Raw genomic sequence first — 27,805 nt, 5'->3', positions numbered from 1 at the left:
GGGGTCTTGACACGCCCCGCTCCCCGCCCATTTTCCCATTAAATGGGGGTGTTTCCAGCTGCCCCGCCAGCCACCAATGTCACGGTACCGCCCCTGACGTCAGTGATCTAAGAGCATGATGCCGTTTAAAAAGTGCAAGAACTATTTCATATAACTTCCCATCTACATGGAGTTTACTGAGAGGATGGTAGATGAGTGGAACAGCCTCCCAGCAGAGGGAATTTAAAGAGGCATCGCATATGGCTATCCTCAATCAAAGACGAGACCGAGGACTGATTAAGGTTTGGGTCCTTACACCAGGCAGACTAGACGGGCCGAATGGTTCTTATCTGCCATCGGATCTGAGTTAATATGAAGTCATTAAAATAAAATGCGCCTCTTTACTTAAACAAGAAAATAAATTCATGAGATTCTATGACCTACAAAATGATAGAAATCTCTGTAAAGTCCGATCGCTGGGTGAATCTTTCTAACAGTTAATCACATGCATCATGAATCTACGGTCAGAATTCAACGGTAATAACTGATCTGATAAAATAATGTTTCGGATTGTATGACATTTACATACATGCCAAGTGTCTCTTTTTGGGAGGGTCAGTCCTTTTATTGGGACGCGGATGCATCTGTCCCTCTAATGGACAGCTAAGCTCTTATTTTCGGGGGGGGGGGAAAAATAGTTTTAGATGTAGAAAATTGTGAAACACTCATACCATAAAGGTACCAAAGAGGGACTGACCCATAAAACAGGGATGCTTGGAAGCTATTCTGTCTCAAAGCAGGGTCAATATGGGGATGGAATACTGATTCCACTTTCTAGTCTGGGTGATTTCATTATTTAATAATATTTTTCTTAATAACATTAAAATAATAATACAGAGACCTGTGCGCTTCTTGCATTGTTTTGTTTAAAAGCTTCTAGATTCTACGTGAACAATAAAGTTTGTTGTGGAAAAAAAAGAGAACTGGCTGACGAAGAAAAACACATCTGTCAGTTGCCGCGGAGACTGTCAGCTGACCCACGTGAGTCACGTGACTGTAATAATGTGTGTGGATGGGATGAGGTGCCGGGGGACAGCAGGAAGTGTCTACAGACGGTGAGGTGATTTACTGGATGGCAGCAGGAGGAAGGCTGCATGTGTATGAACTAGTGTGAGTATTTTGGGAGCGAAGGGTTAATATTATCCATATTGTCAGTCAGTATGGAGGCTTGGTGCTAAAGATAAGGCGATTAATGCTTTAAGGTTAAGGGGTAAGATAAAGGGCTAGAGGTAGAGCAGGGTAATTTGCACAGACAGGGGCAGGAGGTAAGGGCAAGGGGAAGCCAGAGGGGGCAATTGAGCCCTGCTTATCAATGGGTTGGAGATGAGGTGACATTCTTCTCAGCATTGTAACATTTTAACCACCTCTTATAGCACTTAAAGGGTTAACATAGGTGCATGTCACTGGGTTACAAGATTGAAAGCTGTCAGCCACAGAGCTATGGATTGTTACAAAGGTGGCAGTCCCATTAAACGCTATACCTTCTAGATGAGCGAGTGATCGTATTCGTATATATCATATAATTATATCGTGTGATATGTATGTCACATGTATGTATGTGAGCTCTGATAATAGAGTGAAATACGCTGATAAAGGGCATTTCTTTTCCTTTGTGTCATTGTCACTATTGTCACTATTGTGTATTGTGTGTTTGTGTATATATATATATATATATATATATATATATATATATATATATAATTATTGGCGGTGTATCGGGGGTTAATTGCATTCATATTTTTAACGTCGGGCAGACATACTGTGCTGCCGGGTGTTTGAGGGCAGTGCAGACAGGTGAGTGTTGGAAGCTCTTTAAGACCGTATGCATGCTGGAAAGCATTACTACAGGAGGCATCCTCTTTTACATCCTGTCTCGCTATCCTCCGGCGTTTAAAGGGTTAGAAGAGATACAAAGTGCAGCCGGTCGCTGTGAGAAATGGTGATATTTTGTTAGCGATCTGCATTATGTTACATTTATTCGTATAGCGCCAGCAGATTCCGTAGCGCTGTTACAATCAGTGGAATCGTTTAAAGTCCCAAACAATAACAAACTGGTATAAAAAGGAGAAGAGGGCGCTGTTCTTGGAGCTTACAATCTAGTCGGTGGGTGAGGGGGAAGTGAAACAATAGGAGAGGACGGCTTGGATGGGGATGAGTTGATAGGGTGACGGGGGATGTTAATCTCTCTTTATTCTCATCTTAGATTCAGGATAGCTTTACCCCCGTCCTATGCATGTTGAAATTCCCTCTCGGTATTAGCTTCTACCACATCTGCTGGGAGGCTGTTCCACCCACAAACCACCCTTTCAGTAAAGTAAAAAGTATCACAATACACTAGCAAGTGGCGTTAAGTGGAAGGCAATCGTAAGATTCAGGAAGTCGTTGAGATCTGCTGTGACTCACGTATGTTCCAGGCTTGAATTGTCCTGTTTGCGCAATCTTTGTGACGTCACTGCAAACATTGTGATGACAACGGGGTTTTTATGTTTCTTTTTTTGTTTTCAAGTGGGACTAAAGTACAAACCCGAGATAAAACACTTGCGGCATTTTTATGAATTCACAGCTTCTGTACATAAAATGCTTAATGCAAACACATTTTATCATATGGGTGATAGGTTGATGGTAATATCTGTTTTAACTGGAATGCTTGTTTATATATATATATATATATAATTGCTACTAAATGAGGCTCTAACAGGTCTTTTGAAGATAAGAATTCACATTTTCATTGGAGTGCGTGTACAGATCGATGTTTCAGTCCACAAATACCACATAAAAGTCCACTGAAGCATTAATCTGTATATGCACTGCAAAAAAAATATACATTTTCATATCTAAAGGACCCATTTGTTCCTTTTTTTTGTGAAATATTGTGGGCATAGTTGCACCCGGGCCAACTATCTGCAGGAGGAGTGTTTGGAACACTTGGATGAGAGTGTGTATGTGTGTGTGTGTGTATGTATGTATGTATGTATGTATGTATATGTACCACATGTATATTCTGCCGGCTGGTATAATGTCCCAATGCAACGCAATGTTAAGAGTGAAGACTGCGGTAGAGTCAATATGTCGGCGTTTAGTAGGATGAGTTATCTGGGACTCTTAAATGTTCTTAGGAAGATTCATGAGAATGTTTACGCCTTTCTGGACCAGCTATACATAAAGGTGAGACTTCATTTAATGTCCACTTTCCAGCAGGTGTTATGGCGACTACCAGGCTGAGAAATGATACGTACAGCGACTACAGCTCGACGGAGGTCAGTCCCAGCGAGGAGAACTCCCCGGGAGCCAGCAACAGCTTTGTCCCAAGATCCAGGCAGTACGAACGCCTCGACGACCACCATTCCAGCAGCACGACGTGAGTGAGGACTTCAGAGCCACCAAGCTCAAGTACAACCAGGCTAATATTTCTCACAATATATAGATCAGGTCTTTGGCTAAATAGGTTGTTCTCAGAACATGGCAGCCACCGAAACCTATTGAGAACCAGCGGCTTGGATGATGTTCTGCTCCTCAGGATAACCAAGGTCCTTTTTTTTTTACAGATGGTTCCAGACCTTGATACACTTACTAAAAGGGAACATTGGAACAGGGCTCCTGGGCCTGCCATTGGCTGTGAAGAATGCAGGGATTGTGGTACGTCGGTGTCCGTGGATGTCCAGCAGCATGTCAAATGTTCGATAAAGGGTTCCTCGGAACGAGGGGTGCATAGGGTGAGCCCCTATTCCTACTATAAAACTGCTGAGGATCCTAATCCTTCCCAGGGTTTTTATTGTCTTGCTTGGAGTCTAAATTTGCTTCATCCATGGAATCGTTGTGTCTAAGATGACACGGTATATGTCACAACCAGTACAGCCTCGGGAGGATTGGGATCCTCGGCCAGTTTATAGCAGAAATAGGGGCTCACGCTATACCATTATATATCTATTCAAATATGTATAGTTTGTCAATAAAGCAAGAAAAAAAAAAAGACCAACCGGTGAAGAAAACAAAGTATTACTAGTACCAAAAATCAAATATGAGCCCCCCTGTCTTGCCTTAAATTTACAATTATTGTCACATGACATTTAAGTATTCCTGTCAAAAATGACTGGAATCTGCCGTAGCTGAGATTATATAGCTAGACATTTTTTTTCCCAGCGAAGAGCAGATTCAGAACCCTACACATGAGGTTCTTATTGGGAATCGCATGGTCCCGGGTGCCAAGGACTTCCATGCCCATGGTTGTATCATGGCAATAACATTGGGAATACATATTTCCAGGCAGTGCTGTCATTGGGCGGGGGGGGGGGGGCTAAAATGTGAAAATGTTATACATTTTATTTACACTTAAACGGGAAATTTTAAGGCGTTCTTCTGCTCGAAGTTAGTTTTTTTTTCTGTTGAAAACACGTAACAGAGAGACCAATCGTCGTGAGCCTTCCAGCCAAATACTAGGGGCTCAACAGCTGCGTTCCATTGGTTGCCATGACGATAAGACCACTTATCAAACTTGGTGCAATCATTTTTTATTTCTAAATAGATTTTCCTAACAAAATATGTATATTGGAACAAATATGCAAATCAATGCTTGTGTTTTATTGTTACCAGGATATGCAGATGATTTGTTGATCTTGGCTCGTGTCTGAACTCTGAATTGTTTGTTCTTTAATGTAATTAGGTTAGCTGCCGGGGGCACAAACCCCTTATTTTGTTTCGATTGTGTTTTTTTTTCCTCGTGCTTTTGATGGTTACTTTTACTCTGCATGAAATTGGCTCTTGGGAGCTTCGTAAGCATCAAAGGAGCTAATTCTGCTTACGTGCATTTGTTGCTAGGCAACAAGACTTCCTAACAATAGCTAGTCCAGATCATGGCTTTAAATATACTTCTGCCCCTGCCTTTAATCGCTTCTTCCTGATCGCTTGCTAATCTTGTACTGTAGCCTAGTATAATTACTAGGTGCATGTTATTAACCCTATACCGGATAGGCCAACTCTATTATTAACCATCTCGTACCAACTACTAAGCATTAAAGGGACACTCCAGAGATCATATGCAAGTTAGTATATGATGGAAGAGTGTCTGCCTTAAAAACACTTTGTTCTCAGTACAAATGCATACAGGGATTCATCGCTTTCTATGCATTTGCATCCCCCCCCTTCCTTGCCCCGCAGTAGATTAGATTGTTTGGGGGCATCTCCTGTGTACACGTGGCATACACATCATCACGGGATCACACTGAAGTTCCAGGGGATTTGATCAGACCTTAATGTTCATCCTTAATTTGTGGGGCTGTATGATGTGACGGAAGCCGCTCCTTGAGCTCAGAACAGGAACCAGGGACCCTGCATACGCAAAGTGGAAATCTAGTGCTAATCCAATAATATCGATTTATAGGGTCAGACAGATCCAATGTTGACGTAAACCAGGAACTCGGTTTAATGGGAAACACAGCAGTAAATAAACAGTACAAGAGGCTAATTTACATACAATAGACACAGCAAAACGCATATTGTTCTCAGTCAGGCCCTCTTTTGGACACGGCTCAGTATCTGCACTCAGCCCACCTCAGCCCAGTAGGGGGTCGCTATTTTACTCTGTGAGGAACACGGTAGACAGGGGCAGTTCCCTGACTTCTGGATATCAGATCTTGGTGCAAATACTGGCCATGGAGGTCTCAGTCCTGTAAGTCCTGACTGGATGGAGAGTACCACCACACATAAACCCCAAATCTGCGTCCAAGCTCCACAGAGGCCCAGGACACAGAGGCTTCCGTGACATACGAGACACCAGATTTTTCCTTTTTAAAGAATTTAAATATGACCTAGTCGGTGGAAAAAACCTTTACGTGGCTTTAAAGGGTCAGGAAAGACTCGTAGTAGTTGGGTGCTTACCCACCATGTCATTAAAACTGATCCTTCAGGCTGCTGGGGTTTAGGTTAATGCGGAGATTGTGATGCTGACTAAATACAACAAAAGTGAGCAAGTTTGTACCTCCCAGGCACTTCTTAGTGTACAGTGTGTAGGAGAGACAGCTCCTCTCTCGGCCCAAACCTCTACTGTCTCTCTTTCTTTCCCTGCTATCCCTGTTTTTCTAGAAGCTTGGGATGTTTGCCGGATATGGTTCAAGACTGTGGGTGGAGAGTCTTAGTACATTGTTTCGATTGCGTCAGTAAAATCCAATCGCCTTCTAAAAATCTTTACTCGGGTACATAAATATCTATGAATGAAATCAAATATTTTCATAAAACGAACACGCTGGCTAAAACAAAGGTGCCCATCATTGGTGACTTTAAACCTGGGTGGAAGCCAATGCCACCACACAATGGCACGGTTAAAATGGAGATCACTGGGCTCTCTAACCATCCCTTTAGCGCTATGGTGGCCTGTGCCAAGTTGACAAAGTCCTATGTGGTTTCCTTTGGGCTGTGTTTCCTTTTAAAGTGGGGTGCTGGGATATGATGTCATATCCCAACACCCAGAAGTAAGGATAGCGGCGCCGAGGGGGCCTAGAGTAGCACCGAAAGGGAAATACATCACTGTTGGGAGGAATGCCTTATCCCATCATTTACTATGTCACAGAAACCCTCATACCCCCCCCTTTCAAACACGCCATTAAGCAGCCTCCTCTCAAAAAATGTGTCTGTTTCCACATGTTATCAAGATTGCGTCATCCGCCAGCTCCATGATGAAATGACCGCCATTGTGTGAGGACAATTAAAGCAGATCAGCATTTCTTTCCCAGATGTTACAGTGCCGTATGTTAATTAATCCTACATAAAAATTGTAATAGATGGACGTGGATTAGGGGGGGCTCCTTATATGTATGCTATTGGGGCAGCCATCTAACTACCTGCTGTCAGCGTCTCCATCGGTATGGAAGCTCTCCCGTACGGTTAAGTTGCTGATTGCTTTTGGTTGGTTCGGGATGGCTTTGTAAGGATGTGATGAGACCTCCGGGACAGAACATTGATACAGATCACAGCTTAAGTAAACTTTTCAAATCACCCAAACCAATTACATGGAATGGCAAACAAAGGGCAATCTCTTTATGTAGTTTAAATCATGACTTTAATTTATTATTTCTTGTTTCTTTTGCAGTTGGGGCCCCTCAGCTTAGTAGTAATGGGGATCATTGCTGTGCACTGCATGGACCTCCTGGTTAAGTGTGCCAATCACTTCTGCCAAAGGTGAGTATAGTATTTAATGGTAAGTTGGGGCCATTTTTAGCCCCCCAAAATATACATTAACATTAATTGAATTTATCTATGTTACAATGTGGTCATCTGAATATACAGATTAACTATCCAATGCTCTTTATTAACTGGATTTGATTCTACCCTGCTTACCAGGAATCAGTAGCATGTGTCAGATCCCTGCCGAGCCCATTCTTTGTATGCTGTATTGTTGCTGGCTTTCAGCTGTCTTCATATGGCTCCGGGGTTTAATAATGGGACTATTGGCTCGTTAGTCTTACAGCACTGATTTAATATGCATAATACACGAGAAGAATGCGGAGTACACTTACCGTAGTCTAGGACAGTCTTACCAACTGGGTGTCGAGCTGCAACCTTCCTGGTCTTTTGTATGACCCTCCAGCCTACCTAAACACTCTGTTTTACCTATTTTTATGAATAAATAAAATTCACCCCTTACACCTATATTTTCCACGTTTATACCTTTTTATAATAATAATGATCTAGAGTATAACCTGTTCATTGCCATGACACTCATGTCACATTAGCATAAGCACACCGTGGATCATACTTAACCCCTTAAGGACAATGGGCAGTCCCTAAACCCATTGAAAACAATGCATTTTGAGCCCGTACATGTACGGGCTTTGTCATTAAGGGGTTAAAATATAACTTTACAATGACCCCTTTTACTGTATTTATTTTTTTGTTGAAGATAGATACATTTTACATACAGTTATTTTAAAGATACTTTGTACTTCGAGCCAAATCCTTTTTCTGTTCTGACTTTTCCTTAGGGATCAGAGACCATTTGTGGACTATGGAGACGCAGTGATGTATGGCATGGAGTCCACCCCAAGTCAGTGGCTGCGGACACATTCCATCTGGGGAAGGTACTTTTTGGATTCTTGCAGAATTTCTGTCCCGCCCTAGGTCAAGCATGTTTAATTAATAGGACAGTTTAATGTTCATAACAGCCTTACTGAAGAGGAATCTGCATCTCCTTACCTTCTCCATGGTCTGACCAATTTTGGTCCAGATTGGCTGCACGAAGCAGACAATCAATTGCAGAAGATCTCCTATTGAAATCAGTGGGAGTTCTTTCTGTGCATGCGCACTGGTGGCATCTCTTTAGAAACCTGTGACGTTCACCAAGCCAGCACTAGATCTGCCAAGTGCATATGCAAAGGAGACAACGCATCAATGTTAACGGACCTCTCAGCATTAAAACTAACATTATTGTCCCACGATATGGGGGAAAGAATATAAATATAAAGGACTATCAATAAAGTCTTCTTCTATCTTATTTATTTGATGGCCTTATATATCGAAGGATTATAGCAGAGTAGGCAAAGCCTCTTCAAAGGGAAGGGACAACTGTTCATCTATTATAACTATGGCTAAAGTGGTCACAAGGACACTGCTTGTTTGTTTTTCTATGTATTTAGAAAAAAATATTTATTGTAACAGTTTACAAATATATTTTCTGCAGTGGCCATCCCTTTTAGTGGTTACCGTATACTCTAGGGTAGAGGGAAAAGCTTTGTGGCTCCTGCTTCTGGTTGAAGGACTAGTCTGTGGTTAACAGTTTGAGTCACTCTATACCTTTTGTAATGCAGCATCTGAAAAACATGTCCTTTCCAGAGTTTAATGATGCTCTTTCTCGGAGTTTGTGTGTCTATGAATCAGAAACTAAAGAGCTTTCTAGGTCATCGACGTGCCTTTTGATCCGCCATATGACGTCCCCAAATAAATAATAAAGCCATATACAGCGTAGTGATATTTTAAGCAATGCATGACCTGTTCATTTAAATAGAATAGAACAAGAATGGGCAAACAGGCTGGCGTAGCTTCTTGAGAGACTTTAACAAAAGTTTAGCCTGACATTAGAATTCCATTATCTCAATGTTAATGATTAACATTAAACATATTCATAGGACAAGTGGGTTCTAGATTGGGTGACTTTACTACTCACATTACGTTTATTTATATAGCACCAGCAGATTCTATAGCGCTGTACTTATTAATTAAGATGAAGTTTATTTGTATATGGGACCTAGAACCTCAATGCCACAAAAGGGCAGGGATAACGCATTAAAAGCCCTTTTTTGTGTTTAGTTAAACTTTTTTTCTAGCGGTTTTGTATTAAGAGCCTTTATGTGTTGAGCGCATCTATTCCATAGTTAGTTCCTCAAATCCAGATACCCCATGGGTCATGTTTTGCAAGGACCCGGGGTAAATTTATTCTGGGCACTAAAAAGTTTCTCTGGCCAGAATTGTTAGGATATGTCGTTTCTGTGCAAGTACCACTAGGTGGCAGTAGATATTAATATGTTTATTAGCTTTTTTGACAGTAAGAAACATACAACACGTATGAATCATTGGTTGTGTTTTGACAAGGTAACAAATCTGTAACATGTTAAACTTGGAACACGGAAATAAGGACAGATTCTTAAGATAAATACATTTTCACCTCTGGTCCCTTCAAGGGCCCGTTGGACACTATTTTTAAATAGACCTCTAATTGTTGCCATCAGATAATATATGCAAATGATACGTAAATACAAAAACCATTAAAAACACCCACTTTCTGGCTCATTTGTTATCAATTGTATTTTGGTACGGCTCTCAAAGGACCTTTTAGGTCGTATTGTAAGCATCTTGATTTTTCATATATTTCAGTTTTTTTTAACACGCAGCCCCCTTTGTAGTAAATGGTTTAAAAACTCCCACATTCATCTTGTTACCCCTTAATCACCCATTGTTCACTTTTCTGAACCACTTTACAGGAGCAATTATTGGTGATCTTCATGCTCATTTAACTCTTTCCCAGCTGCCTGTACTGAAAGCAGGAAGCATACCGCAGAATGCTTCTCGCACATGCTCAGTAGAGCTCCCATAGAAATAAGCAGCCAGTCACTTATATGCTCTCTGAACGCTTGTGTCGGAGCACTACTTAGCATGTGCAATAAGTTTGAAACAAATGATCCCTTGCTTCGTGGAAGTGGGTCTTGCGAGGACTGCCACTCATAGCTTTGCAATCTGCAATGAAAGTTGACCCAAGTTTAGAGGTTGGTGTTTAGTGAATAGACGTCACGCTCTCTGTATCTTTCCCTAATGGCTTGTATTTTCAGGAGGATGGTTGGCTTCTTCTTGATCCTCACACAGCTTGGATTCTGCTGTGTCTACTTTGTGTTTCTGGCTGACAATATAAAACAGGTATTTCTCACATTCTTGTATTTGATTCACTAATCACATTAAATTTCCTTTTGATAGCTTCAACCCTGCCCCCACCCCTTAACCATTTGGAAGATATGGTGGAAACTTTTGCATTTTGGAATATGTGGGCTAGGAATATTTTTTTTTTTTAGTCTATTCTCCTGCGACATGCAGCGAACTTCCCAGACAAGACAATGTATTTCCATTTTTTCCATCCCATAGATAGGATGGTAGTTTTTACCTGCTATTTTTGCTTTATCCCTTTAAAGACAATGGGTGGTCCGTAAACCCATTGAAAACAATGCATTTTGAGCCCGTACATGGACAGGCTTTGTCATTAAGGGGTTAAAGTTTGAAAATGGAGTGACATCGCTTACCCGTTTCCTAATTTCTCTGGCTTCTTGGGACAAATTATTACAATTTGTAGGAAAGAATAAAAGGCTCACATTTTAGTCCTTAACTCTACTAATGTATTATTGCCAGTTTCAATATGTTAACCCATTCATTACACAGAAGGGACCCAAATTTCTGTTTTTCTGTCCTGCCTACCCGCACCGCGTAATATCGGGCCGTCTACCCGCACCGCGTAATATCGGGCCGTCTACCCGCACCGCGTAATATCGGGCCGTCTACCCGCACCGCGTAATATCGGGCCGTCTACCCGCACCGCGTAATATCGGGCCGTCTACCCGCACCGCGTAATATCGGGCCGTCTACCCGCACCGCGTAATATCGGGCCGTCTACCCGCACCGCGTAATATCGGGCCGTCTACCCGCACCGCGTTATATCGGGCCGTCTACCCGCACCGCGTTATATCGGGCCGTCTACCCGCACCGCGTTATATCGGGCCGTCTACCCGCACCGCGTTATATCGGGCCGTCTACCCGCACCGCGTTATATCGGGCCGTCTACCCGCACCGCGTTATATCGGGCCGTCTACCCGCACCGCGTTATATCGGGCCGTCTACCCGCACCGCGTTATATCGGGCCGTCTACCCATTAGACATTAGACCCGTTATATCGGGCATTATATTCTGTTCCTTTTAAATAGCTTCTTAACATACAAAGAATAGCTGGAACACAGGCTCCTTTTTGTTTTGTCTTTTAAGTCTCCTCTCTTCTTATTTATCCTTTTAAACCCTTGGATCTTCACTGGGACCTGGCCTGGGATATTACTGGGGTACACCGATTCATGACCATGCATATTATTTTTGCGCATCTCAGTGCTGAGTTTGAAGAATCGGCCCCCTTAGACGAACACTCAGTCTTATTGTCTTACTGACCTTAGATCTCCTTTACTTACTTACCAGTTATGTGCGATATATCTTTGTCATTGTAACAGAAGGCGTAAGGATGTGTCTAAAAAGTGACTGATTATATTAAATAACTATAAAACTTAGTGAAAATTTGAAATATTTTGCGACCCAAAAGTTGCAAAGTTTCCTTGAATTCCTAAATTATTTGTCCAAAGTTTGAAGATTCTCATGACAAACCAGTTTTTATGTTTCCAATTCTTTTTTAAATTTCCATATTAATATTATGACCAAGTCTTGATTTTTCCTAAGTGGAAAAAAATCACCCTTTCCTGATAGATCTTGCGCCTCTAGGATCTGACCCATGATTGTGTATTGGAACGTACAAGGATTTGGTTGACAAATGGATGCCTTACAGCACATTTAAAATAATTTAGCCATTAGCCATCAAAATGGCCATGGATGGTGGATCAGGATTTAGCCAGTGCTGCTTCCCAACCTTCCTCCATTAATCTATACACCTGCCTCCATTAATATATTCACCTTCCTCCATAAGGTTTTACCCTAGGGCACGGCCACAGCCCATGGAGCAAATCCGTGTTGGGATCACATTGTGGACAGCTGCTCATGGATCGTAGGCCTGGCTTGGCTTCCCTGCGGGGTGTCCAATATGCATTGTGGGCTATTTTGTAGGCTATTTCTAAATAGATTAAAAAAGGGTGAAATAACTATTCTTGGAGTTGTACTAAGTTGTAGCTCTGTTTTTGGGTAAGTGGAGGGCATGTCACAAAGGGATAAAGCCAACACATTGTAAAATATATTTGTTTTGTTGGTTCAGCTAGTCTAATGCTTTGGAGTATTTTTAGTTTTGGGCACTGTTGGGTGTTGTATTCGTGACATATTGCCAATAAAAAAAGCAGAGTTGTGCAGGTATTTTAGCACATTTTCCACACCCCAGGTCTGAAGATCAGTTGTATCAGCTATAAGACGCTGGCCCGTAAAGAGTCATCAAGAGGTGGTGTCTGCAACGGGGTAGACATTCCAGCTGGAATAAGCCACATGGCTAATAATTTAAGTAAGCTGAATATTGAAGAGTGTTGGAACTGCACTTTAGTGTCGATTAATGTAAAATAATCCACTTGGGACATAAAAATCCAAAGGCAGGAGGGATTTGGGAATAATTATTTCTGAGGACTTCGTGGTAAGCAGGCAACAGAACAAAGCATTGGGGAAAGCAAGCAGGGTGCTGGGTTGTATAGCAAGGGAGAGGGTTTCTATATACACACATGCGGTAGGCGTAAGGCTATCCGGAAGATAAGAGGAGAAGGAGGACTGATGAAAGCCTGAGTCTTTACATCGGGAAATCTGGGCAGACTGGGTGGGCCGAATGGTTATCTGCTGTAAAAATTTCTGTTTATATTTCCGAGTCTTCTCTCCTGTATCTGCATAGTTTGCGTTGACCGGTGTCTTTTGGTTAATTCACGTTAATTATTTCTCATGTCTTTCCTAGGTGGTGGAAGCAGCCAACTGCACCACCAACGACTGCAGCTCCAATAAGACCATCGTCCTAACCGAGAGCATGGATTCCAGACTCTACATACTCTCCTTCCTCCCTTTCCTCATCTTGCTAGTCTTTATCCGAAACCTCCGATACCTGTCCATCTTCTCTCTGCTTGCAAATGTGGCCATGCTGGGCAGCGTCGTCATGATCTACCTGTACATCGGGCAGGTAGGTTGCTTAAATGTTAACGTCAACCATCACTGCTTCCTGAACGAGTCAAGGTAAATGTCTCGTAGGGTCATCTAGCTTCACTGGTAGCTGAAATTCACTGGAAATTGTGAAATATTTACAGCGCCAAGCTCAATTCTGAATGTTTTATGTATTTTATTCTAATTTATTTATGAAACTAGCTTTCGAGCTATGAAACAGTGATAAACACGAACACACAAATTAACCTGCGGATTATAAATTGAGTATAATGCGTTTGTGTGTAGTACAGCTGCATAATCGAGTGCTTTGTGCAACTTGTATAATATGCAGCAAAGTGCCCTAAAAACATCCACACAGAAGGTGAGGGACCTGGTTGTGGCAGCTACTGCATGGTCCAGTTTGGAAAAACATTAAATGAACGTTGTGGCATGTAAGGCAAATTATTACATACGTGTAGCTGTAGTTTTTCCTTAAGAGGGAATAAAAAACAAAAATATATATACATATATATCACAGAAATATAAGAAACCTTTATCGGCTTCTAAGCCAACTTTCCTTGTGTCACATGACCATACCTGGGAACTCTTCGATGAAGCGTAGAATCCCCAGTTCTCCAGGTCACTTTCCTTGTTCTGTGGGGCAGAGGAGCTAAATTCTTCAGCCCCTTGGGACTAGACCTACCCATGTCTGAAGATAGCCCAGTCCCATCCACTGTTAGACGACAGAGAGACCTGGGCCTGTTCCCTGGTATGCCCATGACTACCGGCTATCATTACAATGATATATTTTATAGCCTCTGGTAACGCTAGCATCCCGATATCCCCAGGCTTAAATTCCCTATTTGCAGGCACGGTCCAGAATCGGGTTCATATGGAAGACTTAGCCTTGAGATCCATATGAATTATGGTTAAGGGAGAGTTGGCTACTTCTCTCAACACCCCAATCGGTAGTAGTCCCTGTTTTTCTTTCCATATGGTTGTTTATCCCAAGCCTACTGAGGTCCCGCTGATCCACCGTATGATCATGTTAATGAGATCCAAGAGATGGTAACTTGGCTCTGTTGGCTTTTTTATCATCACGCATGGAGCGAGATCTTAGCGACTAGACCCATCTACTCCGAGCCGTAGATGACCCCTAGCCGGACTTTCCAGCGAAGGCTTCAGAGGACATATTTCTTGCTCTAGCTGCGTAATTGTGTCTCGTTTCGCTGTTGAATGGATTAGAGGTTTCTCACTACGCTATTAAACTAAAATCTAAATAATCCTCCCGGTGACCGCACCCTTCCTTGTAAAACCTCCAAAATAATTATTGACTTTCCCAAAAATAATTAAAGTTCCTATTAAAAACCATTAGGCAAAATGGAAAAAATCGCAAACAATGCGTTTGAAGAGGATCTGTCACTTCCCCAAATCCTACTTTGTTTTCGGTTCAGGATATGTAATAAACATAGATAATGGATCTTAGGGATTACTATGCGCCGTATACATACCCATATTAATGTTTACCATGGGAAAATCCATCTTCACTTTCTATTGTCAGGTTTTGCATAATTATTCCTCCCCATTAAAAGGCTCTGCTCCACGTAGACAAAACATTGACTTCAGATTCGGATATATATATATATATATATATATATATATATATATATATATATATATATATATATATATATATATAGTGCTGTAAAGACTCAGACCTTAATCAGTCATCATTAGTTGTATAACTCTTGCTTATAACGCTAATTTCTCATAGGATATACCAGATCCGACACATCTGTCATATGCATCCAGCTGGAGGTCGTACCCCCTCTTCTTCGGCACCGCGATATTTGCTTTTGAGGGAATTGGCGTGGTAAGTCAACGACTCGGCTCGTACCTTTCACCGCTATACGAGGAATCTAAAGAATAATTCATTTACTCTAACGTACACTGCTCAGATAATCGTGCTATTGAGATAATTTATGTACGAGTTTATAATAAGACAGGATTTCTCTTAAAAATAAATAAATAAACCTGTCTTTTTAAGGAATTTACTGTAGTTTTTAAAGTGTACATTAATTATCTTTTTATAGTTTATCAATACGGAGGATACTTTGTTATGTTTGTTTCAATGCCGATAACTCAGGACTCAGGACAAATTTGTTTTGAATCCAGGAGCCAGCTAATAAAGTTAGGAGCCAGGATTTTTTTTTTTCCACTAACAAAGTTTTGTTTTGAACCACAAAAATGAATGATGTCCCAAGGCCCTCCCTTTCCTCGAACCCCAAACAATTTTTTTATAAATACGTAAATTTTCGCTTTTCTTTTTTCTCCCCCGCTCTCCTCCGACGTGACGATCCTCTCCCCGTCAGGAGGAACCCTTCTGTGACTCCGCCCCCTTGAGCATCACGTCTTGAAAGGGGGCGGGGCGAAGAGACGCACTGAGGCACTGCCACTCAGCAGCACGGTGTGTGCAAGCCGGCCACCTAAAACAATGAAAGTGGCCAGCGTGCACACGCGGCGGTCTTACCGCCTCACCTCGCGGCCGCACCACGTGAACGTTGGTTTGCCAGCCCACCCGGGCCGCGCATTGATGTCCGGCCGGCTGCATTTGGCCCGCAGGCTGCACGTTGGATGCCCCTGACCTAGGCGCCAGGACTAAATTCTCAGTCACCATGGCGACCTGGGATTTGTCGAGCCCTGCGATAACTCCACATTTAGCATTTTGACCTACGGCGTCTCCTTATAAACATGGCCTGTTGTGTGTTGAAAATGGGTTAACACTACAGCGTTTATGCCAAATCTGTACATTGCTACAGATATCCAGAATCCCCCCCCCCCATTTAATAGAAGAGAATGAATATGAATGTGTCATTTATTTGCCTTTGGAGCTCTTTGGGGGGGGATTGACGTAGACATGTCTTCTAATGGCAAGGAATCCGTTCATACAAGGATATCTTGTCAATGGCAAGGCTTCTCAAATTATTTGAAATGATAATTTCAGATAATTGGTGTTCACTGAAACGTCTGTCACGTATCGTTACGCTATGACCTCAGGCATAAACCAAGGCCGTGTACATCCAGAGCGCAGGCTACATGAAGATGGTCATTATAGTGAACACAGAGTCCTGGGCGCTTTGTATATTGTTGCTTTTCTGTGTTTGGTTAGGAACCAATGGGGGTTTTTTTGCATTCCTTTTACAAAGTTCCTTGGAAATGGGGTCCTCTGGGTCATCTCAATGTATGGTATTCGAGGAGTTGAATTACTGCTGCTGGCCCGGGTAGGCTGTTCATACCTGAAAGCAGGGTCGATAATTGCCGTTTGATAGATATCTGTGGCATGAGCTTGTAGCGTGTCAGTCTGTCTTACTCTTTTGGAGCCCCTGGCTACTAAATAGTACCTGCGATGTGCAATTTTTTTAGTTGGGATTAATTTCTGGGAAATTAGATGGTAATTGAACCATAACCTTGTCAGCATTATTTTTTTTCTCCACCAGCCTGTAGCTACTTTGTGGTTATCTGTCTAAGGATAAAGACTACAGAGTTCTTTCGGAAATCAGACATGACTATTATTAATATATGTGTATATGTGTAAATATATATATATATTAATAGCAATTAATATCACATTTTCAGGTAGGTTTGTGCTGCTCTTGGTGTAAAATACCCCATACAGTTGTAATATAGACTCACGCTAATGGTAAATGGTAAGTGCTTTAATAATAGCTCCGGTGCTCTCCTTTAGGACCCTCGTCCACCTGATACCTTTTTCTAGGAGCTCAGAGAAGCTTGTAGGCGAGTTGGGTTTACGCTCCTTTTCGTCTCTGTATGTTATCAATACCCAATCCCACGCGGGCTTCTGCCGTGCGAGAAAGTTTGTTGGCCCGATATAATGTATAGTTACATCAGCAAGTGTTCTTCAAAGCCTCCTGGCACCTTGAATTATGCCTTATACGTGGCCAGCGCGGCCCCTTGACGCTGGAGAAACCTGCTAGTGTTGGCCCTTCTCTATGAATGGTGCAGAAGGATACTTCGAAACCCTCTTCCCAGCTCAATACGTTATTGTGATAACTAACTGTCAATGGCTCATAATTTCACATGTAAAATCTTGGTCTCAAACCATAAAATGTTGACTATGTTTCAATGTATCCAGAGTTACTGGCCCAAATGACCGGTGGCAGAGAAACTGAGCCAACTGCAAATCTTTCCAAGCCACCTTAGAAACTATTACAGAGGGCCTACTTTGTGGATGGTCTCAAAACCTTTTAAAAATAAAAGTTACTATAATTTTTTTTAAAAAAAGTCTTGCATATAATATGACCTATGACTAGGGGTCTTCAGATCTCTCAATCTATCTCTCTCTCTAGCTTTATCTATCTATCTATCTATCTATCTATCTATCTATCTATCTATCTATCTATCTATCTATCTATCTATCTATCTATCTATCTATCTTATTTATGTATGTATCTATCTATCTATCTTATATATCACTATATAGATATATAGTATATGTGTGCCCATATGTAAACCTATGATAGAACTAACACAGAAGGGTTTGGAGGCTAGTTGACCTTAAGTCTTCAAGAAATAAAAAAAATCCATGGGGCTTCAGGTGCCCTTTTAAGCATTTAATTATGATCCATTCATGATGTTGTGATACATTTCATGCTAATATATATATTTTGTCATTTTAAACCCTGTACAACAAAAAGGTAAAATGGACTATTTGTCATTAAAATTGTAACCATTATTCTTCATAAAATTACCCATCAAATAGCTTCTTTCAAAGCCAATCCAGCCCACTAATATCAGCCCCCGGAGCGGTAATTATGGCTGAACAAAGGGATTTAGAAAGTGTCAGTAAGCCCTTAATTGACTTAATTTTTTCTTTATTGCCTCAAACCCAGATTAGAAGGAAAATGATTGCATTTTCTCTTCTTTTAGAATGGGCATGATCATGTAAATCATCGTATTACACATAGATACGTGGAACGAGATGGCAGATAAGAACAATCAGGCCCTTCTAGTGCACCCCTATGTTTTTTAGTGTATAAACTCATTATGACCGAGTGAAGTTTAACATACCCTGTGCTCAATCCCGGCTCGGGAGCATCTCGGTTCCCAGTGAATGCGTTTTTAAAAGGGGGAACTATTGGCGTCATTAACTGTATTTATTAAAATTACTAATGGCTTTTTATTTTTTTATTTTTTGGAGATAATTAGCCCTTAACAACAAAGGATATTTTACAATTAATTACAGCATTCTATTTAAAGTATACCCTTGATTCCCTACGTAGGTTACGTCATTTGCATATGGCTTCTGTTCTAGATGCTTTTAGTACAGCATAGGGTTAGAAATAATTCTTTCTGATCATCCCACCTACAGACAACTACTTTGTTCCTTATAGATCTCTTCTAGGAATCTGAGAACGGCATCTAGCTAACAATTCTGTATGTTTATGGCCGGCAAAAATGTGACAAAAAGTCATTAAATGCACAGCAAGAAAAGAGCAGTTTCAAGATTTTTTACAATGCACTGTTTTCCCTCTTCTAAATGGAATTATATAATTTTTTTCCCCAGGACAAGCACGGGTTTGAAACCATATCATTACACATAACACAATGTTTATTAGTGCTAAAATAGTGCTAAAATATTGAAAAGTGAACTAAAATGGAAAAAAAAAGAATGAGTTCTTTCTATATCCCCATATGCATAGGTTTTTGTTTGTTTGTATTTTGGAGGGGCCAAAATCCTCTCTTACAACACTACAGACTAGATGGATAATATAGGGGGGTATATATATATATATATATATATATATATATATATATATACACACACACACACACAAACTACAGTTTGGGTTGACTTAGAAATGTCCTTGTTTTTGAAAGAAAAGCACTTTGTCCATTAAAATAACGTGAAATGGATCAGATAATATTAATGTTGTAAATGACTATTGCAGCTGGAAACGGCTGATTTTTAATGGAAAATCTTCCAGTGGCACGTTGTGTTCGTTGATCCAATTTTAAGTTTAAAAGGCTAACTGATCGAACCCTTTTACAATTATATTACCGCTAGAAATGTCCTTGTTTTCCATGAAAACCGCTAAGTGACCTCACATTTTTGAATGTGTGTGTTGCCCTAGTGTCATTGTAGACGTGTGTGTGTGTGTGTGTTGCCCTAGTGTCATTGTAGACGTGTGTTTTGCCCTAGTGTCATTGTAGACTGTGTGTGTGTTGCCCTAGTGTCATTGTAGACGTGTGTACCACACACGTGCCCTGTGTCATTGTAGACGTGTGTGTGTGTGGTGCCCTGTGTCATTGTAGATGTGTGTGTGTGGTGCCCTGTGTCATTGTAGACTGTGTGTATGTTGCCCTAGTGTCATTGTAGACTGTGTGTGTGTTGCCCTAGTGTCATCGTAGACTGTGTGTGTGGTGCCCTGTGTCATTGTAGACTGTGTGTGGTGCCCTGTGTCATTGTAGACGTGTGTGTGTGTGTGTGTGGTGCCCTGTGTCATTGCAGACGTGTGTGTGTGTGTTGCCCTGTGTCATTGTAGACTGTGTGTGTGGTGCCCTGTGTCATTGTAGACGTGTGTGTGTGGTGCCTTGTGTCATTGCAGACGTGTGTGTGTGTGGTGCCCTGTGTCATTGCAGACGTGTGTGTGTGTGTTGCCCTGTGTCATTGTAGACTGTGTGTGTGGTGCCTTGTGTCATTGCAGACGTGTGTGTGTGTGGTGCCTTGTGTCATTGCAGACGTGTGTGTGTGTGTGGTGCCCTGTGTCATTGCAGATGTGTGTGTGTGGTGCCCTGTGTCATTGTAGACGTGTGTGTGGTGCCTTGTGTCATTGCAGACGTGTGTGTGTGTGTGGTGCCCTGGTATCATTGTAGACTGTAGCAATGAGGCCATACTGTTAACTCCATTGTACTTGAAGAGTTTACCTCAGAGGAGATGAGATCTGTGGCTGCATTGGGGCATAACTAGCATCTAATCCATTTCCTTTCTAAAGTCCCTCCTTTCCAAAGCTGAGCCAATCAGCAGCAATCAGCCGCTTATCATTAGGAGAGAGATGACCTACCAGAGGGAATAATCAAGATGGCTGCTCCAAAAGATGAGGTGGTGTTTATGCACACCACAGATTCGTTATAATAGTATAAATATCAGTAGTTGGCACAAAACGACTTGGTAAAGCCCTCTTTGCTCTCCATGCCTTAGTCTGGCTCCCTCAAACAAATATTTAAGGAAAAAATTGTTCACGCCTGTCCCAATTGCTGCATCAAATGAGAACTCCTTGTTGAGCACCAAATGTATTGCTGCTCGAAGTCCATGGTTACGTTACTAGATCCCTGGCATCTGCTTTGATTTGAAAGCAAATTTGAGGCTGCTAGTGGCGTATTCATATGAATCTTCAAGGGTTTCGGGTAGGCCGTGTCTTATCGCGAAGCAATCGGCACAGCAAAGTTAATTACACGTTAAATAGAGCTGTTGTAGAGCGGCTGGGTCAGGAACGAACTGTAACCCCGGCACGAGAATCTGCAACCTCCCCCATGATGTTCATGCGTTTCACCTACTAAAAACATGGCGTTATCATTCAACTGGAGACCATAAGACTTATGTCATAGGCACGGAGACACGTACAGTGTCCCTTTTAGTCAATACTTTGTGCTACCTCCCTTTACCAAGATAACCGCTCTGCGTCTTCTCCTCTAATGCCTGATGAGGTTGGAGTATAGTTTGAGTACAAGTTGTATTCTAAATGACCACTTTCTATTTCCCACTCTTAATCGTATCTTACTAACCACACGCTGTACCTTCTCATACCTTTTTCTTTCCTCCAGATTCTTCCATTGGAGAATAAGATGAAGATCCCACATCAGTTCCCTGTGGTATTATATGTGGGAATGGCTATAGTCACTGCCCTGTACATCAGTATGGGCACTCTTGGATACCTGCGCTTTGGATCGGATATAATGTCCTCTATAACTCTAAATTTACCTAATTGTTGGTAAGTTCTTGTATGCAAAGCCTGACTCAGAGTTTGACAATTTGCTGAATGGATTTGGGAACATATTTGGTTTTTTTGGGACCCAGGAAGTGTGCAAAACCAAAAATTGTATATAAGCAAAAAAAGCTTAGCACTAACAATCATAGAAGCTGCAGATTTTGCTCTTCTGTCACATGGACGAATGTCATAAGATGTAGGTTGATGACTGAGCATTATACATTTTTTTCATGTGCAGGCTTTACCAATCTGTGAAACTTCTCTATTCGTTTGGGATATTCATCACCTTCGCCCTACAGTTTTACGTCGCTGCAGAAATCATAGTACCAGCTGTCATAACCTCAAGAGTTCAAGGCCGTTGTGTGCTGTTTCTGGATTTAACAACAAGGGCCCTGTTGGTCTGTGTCACGTGTAAGTTTTGTATATTTTTGTTTCTCTTTCCTTAGTTTCTGCTGAATATAACACTTTTTTGCAACTCAATCACATCAAATTTTATGAAAAATACCCCTTGTCTTATATTCAAGGTCGTCTTATAATCGGACCTCGAATAGAGGTCAGCCTATAAGACTAAAAATCTAGATCCCCGCAGCGCTGCAGGGAACCCGGAACCCTTCTCTCTGGCCAATGGTGAATGCCTGTGTGATGTACGTAGACAACCTCAGCTGCTGCCCGGCACTTCCGCTGGGGCTTCTATGATGCAGCACATGACCTTCCATAGTAGCAGCAGAGGTTGTCAACCTCCACCGGCTGCCCCCACTAGACTCCAGGCTTTTTCTTTTTTTCCTAAATTAATATCGTCTTATAATCAAGCAAATACTGTTTAATTCAAATGGAGTCAAGATGCCCAGGTCGCAAATTATTTTACACTTTGATAGGCAAATCATTGGAGATCTATTGATCTCCCTAACTGGTCCCCTCTGCCCACAAAGGACTAAAATTCAAGATATATGAAGTATTGTCACTGGTTACTTTTCTAAGGACAATCTTGGCGCACTACTACTAGTTTAATTACTTTACATTAGAAATCTTATTTATATTAGTTCTGTTACCGAACAAACCAAGCCTTTCCTTTTTCTGCTAACTGCTTTCTTCCGTATGGATCCGTAGCTGCTTTCTCCTTCTATGAAGACAAGTTTTAGAGCACTCTGTAAAAAATCTATTATTCTACAGACCCTGGCTGAGCAGCCGCTTAATGTCCTCTATGTTTAACAGGCATGCGGCTCCATACCCTTTGATCTCGGTGTCTGGGATGTGCTGCACGCATTACATCCATTAGGTTGAGTTCTGCGGTGATGTCCATTAACATCGCTTCACCTGATCCATGTGCTTCCAGGCGTGTGACCACTAACCACATCTCCTAATCTGCCTCGCTAGCTGTCAGTACCCCAAAGCAGCTCTTTACCGATAACATAAGTGCCGGTGCAGCTTCTAGTGCGGAAAGAGAAAATGATATTATTTGACAGATCAGCCTCTTACTACGTGCCTGCGCCATTGAGCGGAGAAGGGCCTGAATGAAGTGCTTTCCATCAGTGGTGGAGGCTAATACAGTGCGAGGGTGGATTAGGCATATGGCAATCATGAATCTAGAATTAGACTAATTACAGGCAGGCTAGATGGGGCCCGGATGTTTCTTTTCTACCATCGGAGCTTCTAAAAACTTCAAAACGTACTTGTTTTAAATCCAAGAAAGGCTTCCTAACTTCTCCTTGGAAGCTGCAGCTTGGGATCATTGAACCAGAAATGGTTAACTTGACCCAAATTCCTCTGCAGTGCTATAGGCTGTTTTCCCAGTTGAATTATATATGTGTGGAGTCGCATGGAGCGTGTTTAGGTTACAACCAAGAATCTTATTAGATAGGATTTCTCGGTTCTGCCGCGTCCCCAGGGTGAGTCCGACGTGCAAATTGAAAGCCCCTTTTAACTCCGTTGACCCAGATGGGTAATGCTCCAGCACCACTTCCCAACACGCAGGTGCTTGGTGTCATGCCGGAAGTCAGTGAAAAACAATGGATATGTGGTATTCACATGACAAAAAGAGACATTATTATAATTTTTTGGTCCGGTTGTGCTGTAGCTGGACATCACCATTGCATATGTTGAAATGTTTCTTAAGTAAAGGATACCCCTAAATTCCAACCAAAGCAGGTAAGCTCTTTTGACGCATAGATTTTTTTTCTGTAGATGTTTATACAAAGTTTCCATAATACCTGTTTGTTATGAACTTATTCTTTACTATATGTTTTATCATTAAGCAATTTAAGATTTGTTTGAAATGTAACAATGAAGGGTTAGTAAAAACGATGTTGGTTTATAACTAAGATCTGTCTCTACACAATTATGTTTAGGGGTCTAGAATAAAACTATAGTAGCACTGCATAAGCTTGACATGACTTGGTTGGTTGGTGACAGCCCTTAGCTATGGACATTGGGAGGACCTTGATCGTGATGAGCTCCCTACCCATGTAGTTTACATACTGTGTTTAGTCAACATCGATGCCAGTGAAGACTTGTCTGAATTTGCTAGCACTTTGAGCTGCTAAATCCAAGTCCAGCCCAACCTCAGGTGAGTTACATTGAAGATATTTGGTGATTCATTTAGTAGTTAGATCTTGAGGTTCAAAAAACAAAACGCCAAGGTGACTTACGTCACCCTACTTTTATCTCTAGTGGCCGGGAATGTGACCCGCCAAAGGAATCGACACTAAGTCACTAGTTATCCTATCCTAAGGCAAAACACTTTCAGAAATGACAGGTAGGTTTCATATTTTCCCTGCTTTGCAGGTTAAATCTTTTTGTGAAGTTACCACCACTGAAACATTGATTGAGAATGTCAATGGAAGCATTTGTTTTGTGCATAGAAAACTACACCTAAGGATACAAGTAATTGTTCTGATTAATACGGACATCTTTAGACTATTGCATCGCCTCTCGGGTGACACCCTTAAGTTTTCTTCTCGATGAGTTATAGAGTAACGCACTCACTGCCCTTCAGGTCTTCTTTAGGACGAGAAAGGGGAAAAAAATCAATTTTCTACCGTAATGTGTTGATCATATTAAAGATTCTTTTAGTATATTGGCTGCGACATCAGCAGAGAGTAATTCCCAGAATGCGAACGTACGTTGACCTGTCGCGTTTAACCTCTCTCCAATATCAGAGTTTAAGTTAATCCCATTATTAGGCTGTCAAAGTGATGTGTAAATTAGATATATTCTCTCTGGCCTTCGCTATTCCGGGCCGTGTCTCTTCGTACTGCGTTCAGTCCGATTTTGGGTCTTTAGTGCGTTCTCTAAACGATAAGCTTTAGCTGGCCATCTCCCTATGTTTATAGGCTCCTTGGATGAATTGTACGCAGCATATTTATACTCCCGGGACTAGACTGAATGTTTTCATTAGTCCATTAGTCGTTTTATTAACAATTAAACATAATATGCTGTTCACAACGGGGATCCTATAGGAAATATAGCATATATTACATTACATTACAATAACAAACTGCTGCAAAGGAGAAGAGGGCCCTGCTCTTGCGAGCTTACAATCTAGTTGGTGGTTGAGGGGGAAGTGAGACAATAGGAGAGGACTTCTTGGATGGGGATGAGTTGATCTGGTTGATGTGTTGAAGCTGTTGATTATTCAGATGGTCTGATTATCATGGTTGGGAGTAATGGGAAGGAATGTTGTACGCTTCCCTGAACAAGTGGGTTTTAAAGGTTGTGTTTGGGGCAGAAAGTCTGATGGAACGGGGAAGGGAATTCCACAGAAGGGGAGCGGCGCGGGTGAAAACCTGAATACGGGAGTGGGAAGAGGTAACAACAGTAGAAGAAAGCCGCAGGTCGTGAGAGGAGCGAAGAGGGGGTAGTATTTGGATAGGAGGATAGAGATGTAAGGGGGTGCCGTCAGGGTCAGAAGTTTAAATTTGATTCTGAAGGGTATGGAGAGCCATTAAAGTGATTGGCATAGTGGGGCAGCGGTTGAGGAACGGCGGCAGAGAAAAATTAATCTGGCTGCAGTGTTGAGGAGGGATTGAAGCGGTGAAAGGCGGGAGAGGAGGAGACCGGTTAGTAGGGAGTTGCAATAATCCAGGCGGGATATCGTTGGTGTTATCGTATGGAGGGTATCATTGGTGTTAAACGTGTCATAAGAAATGTTGTAGCCCATGTATAATGAACTTGAAGTTAGGTGTGTGGAGTGCCCTTAAGGGCCACTTAAGGCCCATCTAGAAGGATACAGCCCTCAAAAAGGGTTTTTTTTGTACAGCTTTTACCTTCTTAGAATGTCCAGAATCTTCAATATGTATCAATATAAAGACATTAACTAATTGAAAAAGTGAGAGATTGATTAAGAAAGGACCCGCATATCAATACTGTGAGTGCTGTGTTCTCTTTGTGTACCGAACTCTCCAACCCCGGCCGTACCCAGGGCACTCATCTGTGTTTCTATCCATTATACGGAGACCCAGGCTTTCTGTAGCCGCCAGCATCGCAGATAATCCACTTTACTTGATTATGTACAGATTTCTTATGGTTTATTTTCATTATGAAAGCATTGGCCTGATAATTCTTATTTCATCCAAGAAAGCAAATTAATTTATGATCAAAAATATCTGTAATCATGTTAACCAGCTACATTTATGTAGCATTCCATATTAAGTGCCAATTTCTCTATGATTACATGTGGACCAATAACTATCGTTAAAATTAAGTTTGTAGTGGTTTTACCACCTGTCAAATCTTCTGCTTGCTTGCTTTTTCTTACTGTACAAAGACCAAAAACGACAGATAACATTGACATCATGGTGTCAATCCTACTTTGGTCCTTGGTATTATATTACGAGCCGTATGCCTATTCCGTGAATCCCAAATTTGCAAAATTAATCATTTGCATGATTAAAGGTGCTGTTCTACTTGTGTCTAGTGTGTCATTCTCTTCACAGCCCAAGACCATACCATGATCTAATAAAAATAGATCCCGCGCAACCACAAGGATCTGTGTGCATTACCTTCCAGCGGGATCAATGCTACACATTGAAACATTAACTAGTGTAATAGAGACAGACACTACTAGGATGTCTGAGGGACCACACAAACGCTTACATACTGAAATCAGTAATGCACAAAATTAAATATATGTAAGATGGACATAATGGTCCCTAGTGATGTCATCATAGCATCAGGGCTACTGTCTGGTTCCAGGAGAGATCCCTGAGGTTTGTTGTGACACATTGTACATAAGGAACAGGCAGGTTATTATTTGATGTCACACTTGATGTGTCTATATGACACTGCGCCGCTATGAATTTGCCAGGTTCTTGGATCGGTACCGCTGGGTTTTACCAGTCTTTTGTCTTTATTCACAGGTGTCCTTGCTGTTCTTATTCCTCGGCTGGACTTGATCATCACGCTTGTAGGGTCGGTTAGCAGCAGCGCTTTGGCTCTGATCATCCCTCCTCTACTGGAGATTTTCACTTACTATTCTGAAGGTCTCAGTCGGTGGATTATCGCCAAGGACATCCTGATCAGTCTGGTGGGGTTCTTGGGCTTCGTGTTCGGGACGTACGTAACTCTGTGGGAGTTGCTGACACCAGATTCCTTGCCAAGCCAAAATATTACTGCTGTGTTTGCGGTACAATGAGAAACCAGTCGAGTTTGTAGTGTTATTTTACATTATCGGTGCATGGTTAAGGAAAGGAACATTGGCCGATTTGTCCTAGTAATTCTGGATTTTACTCGTATAGAACAATAGATTTCTGTGAATGCATTTACTGTACCATTACCTGCCAGAATGTCAACCATTATGTTCCTAGGATTTAAAGAAACATTGCATAGCATGCTGTCCTTCTTCTGTATTTCCTTTTTTTCAGTTTTATGGTTTTTCTGTGTATTTTTTCCCTACGACACACATCAGAATGTTTCATTTTTGTTTTTTTTCCCTATTGGCAGCAAATTAATGGGAGGTCAAAGGGAAATTAGCATAAAAACAACATACTTCTGAAATCAAGTTCTCAATTTACAGTGAATGTTTTGGTTGCTCAACCAAGGTGCTCTTTTTTCAGTACAAAATTAAACTGGTGCCAATTGAATATGGGGTTAATTCACCGAACTTCAAGATAGTTCCGGAATTATCCACAAAAGTGCTTTTGCACTCGCTGCTGAATGTTCAGTAGAAGTTGACGGCTATCCAGCTTCTAGAACAATGATCATTGAATCGACGATAAACTTGTGCCAAGCCCAGCTTTGTTTTATTCCAACCTAATTATTCTTGGTTCCTCTCTCTGCCTGCCACTGCTATACTTATTTCTTGCATATACGTTTAGTTCAGTGTATAAAGCATAAACCTTAATAAACCAAAGGTTTTCTATGTGTAGTGACAACAGCTACAAGGGGACGGTCACCAGAAGCCATAATGCTCCATTAAATGGTAATGC

At 41.6% G+C, this 27,805-nt stretch overlaps 1 protein-coding gene across 2 annotated transcripts; it reads left to right on the top strand.

Moving 5' to 3' along the window:
- Positions 1 to 1,038: 1,038 nt before the first annotated feature.
- On the top strand, positions 1,039 to 27,056 carry LOC128491206 (proton-coupled amino acid transporter 1-like). Of its 2 annotated transcripts, none has more exons than XM_053463480.1 (11): positions 1,039 to 1,149; positions 3,235 to 3,397; positions 3,585 to 3,675; positions 7,121 to 7,209; positions 8,013 to 8,108; positions 10,350 to 10,434; positions 13,199 to 13,417; positions 15,152 to 15,250; positions 21,220 to 21,386; positions 21,622 to 21,794; positions 26,738 to 27,056. In XM_053463480.1, exons 2-11 carry the CDS (start codon positions 3,243 to 3,245, stop codon positions 27,010 to 27,012), a joined length of 1,449 nt encoding a protein of 482 aa, XP_053319455.1. In that variant the 5' UTR covers positions 1,039 to 1,149; positions 3,235 to 3,242; the 3' UTR covers positions 27,013 to 27,056. The 2 variants fall into 2 exon arrangements, with proteins under 2 accessions (XP_053319455.1, XP_053319454.1); XM_053463479.1 differs by having other exon boundaries at positions 1,059 to 1,149; positions 3,238 to 3,397.
- The last annotated feature ends 749 nt before the right edge of the window (positions 27,057 to 27,805 follow it).

Source organism: Spea bombifrons, chromosome 4, assembly GCF_027358695.1.
Source record: "Spea bombifrons isolate aSpeBom1 chromosome 4, aSpeBom1.2.pri, whole genome shotgun sequence".
NCBI lineage: Eukaryota > Metazoa > Chordata > Amphibia > Anura > Pelobatidae > Spea > Spea bombifrons.
Note: the sequence above shows the minus strand (reverse complement) of the source record. Positions and strands in the feature narration are given on the sequence as shown.

What these genes read in the sequence shown, in the direction of transcription:
- LOC128491206 (XM_053463480.1), top strand. Translation starts at nt 3,243, where the DNA reads ATGGCGACTACCAGGCTGAGAAATGATACGTACAGCGACTACAGCTCG. An exon ending in GCCAATCACTTCTGCCAAAG is followed by an intron (nt 7,210 to 8,012) that starts GTGAGTATAGTA and finishes ACTTTTCCTTAG; the next exon opens with GGATCAGAGACCATTTGTGG. An exon ending in CTTTTGAGGGAATTGGCGTG is followed by an intron (nt 15,251 to 21,219) that starts GTAAGTCAACGA and finishes TCTTTCCTCCAG; the next exon opens with ATTCTTCCATTGGAGAATAA.